The sequence below is a fragment of the Elephantulus edwardii genome, unplaced genomic scaffold (genome assembly GCF_000299155.1).
Source record: "Elephantulus edwardii isolate Elephantulus edwardi_28Jun2011 unplaced genomic scaffold, EleEdw1.0 scaffold00121, whole genome shotgun sequence".
NCBI lineage: Eukaryota > Metazoa > Chordata > Mammalia > Macroscelidea > Macroscelididae > Elephantulus > Elephantulus edwardii.
The window spans coordinates 4,074,781-4,080,453 of record NW_006399871.1 but is presented as its reverse complement, the minus strand read 5'-3'; the positions used below and the strand labels follow the sequence as shown (position 1 = coordinate 4,080,453).

General features: G+C 46.1%; 1 protein-coding gene across 1 annotated transcript; it reads left to right on the top strand.

Annotated features, from left to right (window-relative positions):
* Positions 1-457: 457 nt before the first annotated feature.
* TDGF1 (teratocarcinoma-derived growth factor 1) lies at positions 458-3,665 on the top strand. Its single transcript, XM_006893043.1, has 6 exons — positions 458-477; positions 1,363-1,403; positions 1,760-1,879; positions 2,397-2,511; positions 2,598-2,698; positions 3,553-3,665. The coding sequence occupies exons 1-6, from the start codon at positions 458-460 to the stop codon at positions 3,663-3,665; spliced, it is 510 nt and encodes a 169-aa protein (XP_006893105.1).
* The last annotated feature ends 2,008 nt before the right edge of the window (positions 3,666-5,673 follow it).

Here is a 5,673-nt window from a genome sequence, read left to right as displayed (position 1 = left end):
TGAGTCATAACTTTCTCTTTTTACGAGTGTACTGCTTTTAACCCCTAATTAGTGGTGGAGACCCAGGGACTAGGTAACCCGTCCTACAAGACTCCGCCTTTTCCATTATCTTGCATTGTTTCCATCTGGGAGACGCCTGTCCCCCACCCCACCAGAGGCCGGGGAGGCCGGACACTGGGATGGGCGGGCCCTAGGAGGGGGCCCCTTGGCTCAAGGTCAAAGAATTGTCCTTGGTGATGAGAGCTAGGTGATGGACGACGGGGCCTCCTGGGACCCCTGACCTCTGGTGAGGCCGTGTTTTTTGATCGAGGTATTTTCTGTTTTACATTCGCCTTTTTTCACTTCAGGAACTGAATGTCTGTCTGCCTCGGGGGAGTTTTGGCAATAACTGAGTCAACGTAAAAGCCACGCTAACCTTTTTCTCCCTAAATTGCTGAGACCTGTGGACTTCCGCAAGATGGAGCGCCTCTCCACCAGGTAGGACTGGGTCTGCACTGCTGACGGCCAGAGACTGTCAGCTTAGGAGGAGAGCATCTTCTCTGGCTCTCTGATCTCTTCGTGCTCAAACCCTTAACAGCACTGCTGGTTTTTTTCTGAAAGACCTACAACTTCACTTAGTTACATCCAGCTTTGCTGTTCGCTTGTAACATCAGGCTAATTTTAGGTTTTTGTAATGGTTGTTGATTTCTCAATCTTGTGTGTGAAAGACCCCAGTGTTGTTGTTGCTGTTTGGTGGTAGGAAGCTGACTACAACTCATAACTGTTCCGTAAAGAATTGACCAAAATTTTGCCCTGTCCTTCAGCCATCGTCATCCTCCCTGCTTCACTCAAACCAACTGTGGCCCTCACTGGATCAATCCATTTATACCCCAATTCAAAGTATGTTTTTGTCTGGAAAAAAAGGTTCAATAAAGCCGTAGACAGATTCAGTCTCTCCAACACCATTAACTAGAACAGCAGAAAGAAAGAAACCTTTTAAAAAGACTGATTTAAATGAGAGAACGATAGTCCTTGTAAAATGAGATCCTCAAAACACGCAGCCGTTTTTAAACTCTTCTATGAAAACTGTTCGGAAGGGGAAAAAAATCGATGTTTAGGGAACTAGAGGATAACGGATATATGGATTTATACCTCCTAGAAATTATGTCCATATGCAGACGAGCCTAAAAAAAAGAATAATGCATTGAAAAGAGTTAGCAATTAGATGATTGTTTTTCTTGATGTTGTTACGTGGATTGGTCCACTGTTTAAAAAGAATGGAAAAGGGGAAAGAAAGCAGTGATCTTCGCGGTGGTCTGTGTGGTCGTGGGATGTTGACAGAGGAGAGTCAGACTTGCTAACAGATGCCTGATTTCCTCCTAGGATGATCTTCATTGTGGCCTTTCAACTGGGGTTGGTTGCTGGTGAGTCATTTTCTTTCTTTTTTTCAATTGTGCTTTTGGTGAAAGTTTACAGAAAGACGGGGTGTTTGTTCATTCGTCGGTGCACGTTTTTCTCCCTCTCCCAGCTCACTTTGAAAGCACCTCTTGTTCCATGTTGTTCTCCGTCCCTTACAGGCTTTCTCCACTCCTTTCCGATAACCCCTCCCTTCACCTCTTTCACTGCAGTATTCATTAGCTAGCCGTTCTTGTCCTTTTCGTTCTTTTTACCATTTTTTTCCCCTTTTTTCTCTAACCCCCCCCCATTTTCCTCTTTTGATCCCTGAATGTTTGCATTAGCCCGAAGCACAGATTGCATGAGTTGGGTTTTTGTCTTTCAGGGTCCGGCCCCCATGAGTTTGGACGGCTGTCTCGGGGAGCCACCAACCTTCGGGCCCAGAAGGAGCCTGCGAATCCGCTAAAGCCTTTCCCTCTCGTGACGTCCGTGGGCATCCAGGACAGTAAGACCCTCCCCGCCTTAGCACTTCCTTCTTTTCATCCCCAAGTCCCTTTTGGATCGCTTGTCCTAAAGCAAACGCAGGTGAGCCGAGTGCTTGGGTGATGAGCCCTGCATTGTGCAAGGTAACCCCTGGGGAACTCACTCAGCTCTGCCAACCTGACTCTACTTGTGTGCTGGGAGCTCCAGATACACCACTGGCCTGCGCATGGAAGAGTCCTCTCCTACAAAGCTGTTAGTGGCAATACTCAAAACTCAAATTTTATAAAAATCCATCACACACACAAAAAATCCCTCATGGCCGCCCCTCCAGCTGATTTTTGCGGAGGAGGAGATTGGATTTGAACCACCAGAGTGAGAAAGACCAACCACCTTTGAGTAAGCCGCACAACTCCCTACTGACTTGGCCACGAGAGCTCTTCCCGAGTGGTGGTTAAATTCTTATGCTCCTTGTGAACTCCTGAAGCGGCTTCTGGTTTTTCTGTCTTCCAGCCTCCAATGCACTTCCTCTCTCATTTTAGGTAAAAAGCTAAACAAGACCTGCTGCCTGAATGGGGGGACCTGCATGCTGGGCACCTTCTGTGCCTGCCCTCCCCACTTCTCAGGACGCAACTGTGAGCAGGATGTTCGCAGATGGTAAACGTCCAACGGGGAGGCGAGGGAGCTGGGGGTGAGATGCTGGAGAGAAGAGAAGAGAAGTGGTCTCGTCTGTGTGTTTGCAGGAACTGTGGGTCTGTGTCTCACGGCGCCTGGATGTTCAAGAAGTGTTCCATGTGTCGATGCTGGGAGGGCCAGTTGCACTGCTTGCTTCTGCCTGAATGTGGTAAGCAGTGCCTCTCACCCTTTGGGACTGTTTAGCTGCCCCCCTGGCCTTGGTCATGGTTAGCTGCCCTCTGGACTTGGTCATGGTTATGTAGAGGCTCGGGGCAGAAGATGCCAAATTCTGCTTGTGAAAGGATGGACAATTCCAATGGCAGCCCTGCTGATTGAGTCTCTGGGGGGAGAGGAAATGTAGCTTGTGATGCTGCCTTTGGAATAGAGAGCTGTCCTCTGGCCACTTGACATCCTTTCAGAGTCTCTGAGGAGTCCCCTTGGGAGCTTTACGTGCTTAGCTACCAACAAAAAAGGTCAGCAATTCGATTCCATCTAGAGGCACCTCAGAGGACAGGCCTGGACGGAGTTCAGCTTCTGATAAGTGCACGTTGAGTACACTGTGGAGTACAATTCTAATCTGGGGTGCACTGGGTCATCACGAGTCAGTGTTTGCTCGATGCAGCTGGGAGCTGGGCCTCGGTCGACTGTCGGGAACAGTTGCTGCCAAGCCCATCCTAACTCACGGCACCCCGTGTGCTTCCGAGTAGAATTGCTCCGAGAGATTTCCTTGGCTGACATCTTCATAAACGTACAGACCTTTCTTCTGGTCACCACTGGGTACACTTGGGATAAATTACCGAGTGTAACTTATCCAGAGAAAAAAGAGCCAGTTACAGTAGGCTGAATTTACATGGGTTGAAAGTCTTCTACTGGGGGGTGGGGTGGAGTCTGAATTCCCTAGCATTCATTCTGTGGGTTCCATAAGCTCATCCAATGTTGTGTGTCAGTATATTGAGCCCATGTAGCTGGATATGCCGCATGTCTTCGACATCAAGATAATGACCAAGTGTCCTCACCTTGTAGGTTCCCTTGTTATAAACGAGCATCTTGAAGCTTCCAGGACTCCAGAGTTAGCGCCGTCATCATACACCACCCTGGTGCTGGTTGGCATCTGCCTTTCTCTGCTATTCTATTAATCGACATATGCCTTATTCTGGAGTGACAAGTTTAAGGTCATGGAAATTTCGTGTTTGGTAAAGGCTGGCTGCTGCTCTGATGCTGTGACAGAAGGTGACCATTTGTGAGATGCCTTGAAATAGTGAACACATTTTAATGTTCGTTCCTAATATTTCCTTAATGTGTCCACTACTGCTTTCTTCATTTTGCCCTCCTTCCCTAAAAATATTTTTTTAAAACTAAACAAAACAACTCAACTCTATCTACTTTGTGTCTGGTCCCAATTTTTGTTTCATCTAGCTCTAAATAAAGGAGTTAGTATTAATATTTTCCTTTGCATATGAATTCTATCAGATTGTGAAAAGCTAATCTTAGTGTGTTGAGGATGACATTTTTTATTAGAGCCGTTCAAAATCAATGAAGTGTGTTTTGTAAAGGAAATAACAAAGATCTTGATGGCAGGGAGATGACAGGATTTTTAGAGTGATGGAACTATGTGTGGGGCCAGGGGGGCTAGACAACAGAAAGCAGATGGGAGAGAAAAAGCAGGAAAAAGAAACTAGATTGTTTTATCGGTGATGACATAGACACAGAGAAGCAGGCTAAAGGCTAAATTTGAAGGGCAGGTTTCCTTCCATAGAAGGCAAGGTTTGGTGGAATACAAAGGGTGTTACCCTGCCAACTAAAAGGCTTTGTGTCTCCAGCGGTTCAAGGCCACACATTGCTCCTTGGGAGAAAGATGGGCAGTCATCTCCTGTTTATAAGTTACCATCAGCCTGGAAAATCTAATGACAAGTTATGAGATAAAATCAGCTTCTCAGCAGTACATACAAGACTTGGTTTCAACAGTTACAATGAGAAGAAAGTCTTATATTTTCATTGGCAGGAGTAAGAAGTCTTGGATAGAGAAATGTTTTCATTTCCCTAATATGAGCGGTACATTCGCCTCTTTTTGCTGCTGTTTGTTTTCTTTTCTTCTCTAAGTATTTTAACTATTGTAGAAGCCAAGGGGAAATGTTCCCAGCAAATCAGGTACTAAAAAACCCATCTTTGTATATGTATGCACAGTGAAAAAAAGATGGTATTGAGGAAGATGTGAACTGTGGTTTTTTCTAAATGATGATCTGTGGTAGTGGATGTATAATTTGTGTTGTCCAAATGCTTCTTGGTGAGATGTTACCTCTCATCTCACAGAACGTGAAGACAGGGTCTAACTCGAAACTAAAGATGGCACCAGAGCCATGAGCTCAGATGAGTGACCTGTATATGATATGCTGTTAGGAGGGACTAGACCGACTTGCACTATTTAGAGATGTGCTAGGTCTACAATTTATACAATTTGCGATTAACACTTTTGCAGAGGCCAAGTTCCAAAGGGGTGGGATTTTGTAATGCTCAATGCGAAGAGAGCTCTGGTGGTTTCATGGCAAACTGTGCTGCAATCCTGAAGTTACGAGGTTTGAATCCACCAGCTGCTCCAAGGAAGAAGGATGGGCAGTCTCCTCATGTGTGATAAACTGCTTCTGAAAACCTGCTGGAGGGTCAGCTATGGGTTGGCTCCGACTCAACAGCACACAGCAACCGTAATAGAAAGAAGGCAAAGTTAAGCAGGAAGCAATGAGGTTTATACCTTATGTGAACAACCAAGAAGAATGCAGTTAGTATGTGTGATATTACTGTTTTGAGGTGGATTTATCAACAACTTAAAAACCCAAGACCCACAGAATCATTTGGCTCCGTATTATCTGTACCAACAGTTAAAGCTGTACTGATCTGGTAAACTACATACAAGCCCCCCTCTCTCTCGGAATAGAAAATAATGATGAATCTTATGAGGTGATTGACATTAAGAGGCTGGTGGGGGAGATGGAGAGAGGCCCTCCAGGAGTTGAGTGCTGGACTCAGAGCTCAGGGATGAGGTCAGGCCCTGTCAGACTTGACCAACTGGGAGCCGAGGAAGGACACGGCCAATGGTCAGCTGAAGCGAGCGCCCAGGGAGCAGGAAGAAGGAATGATTCCCAATGAGAC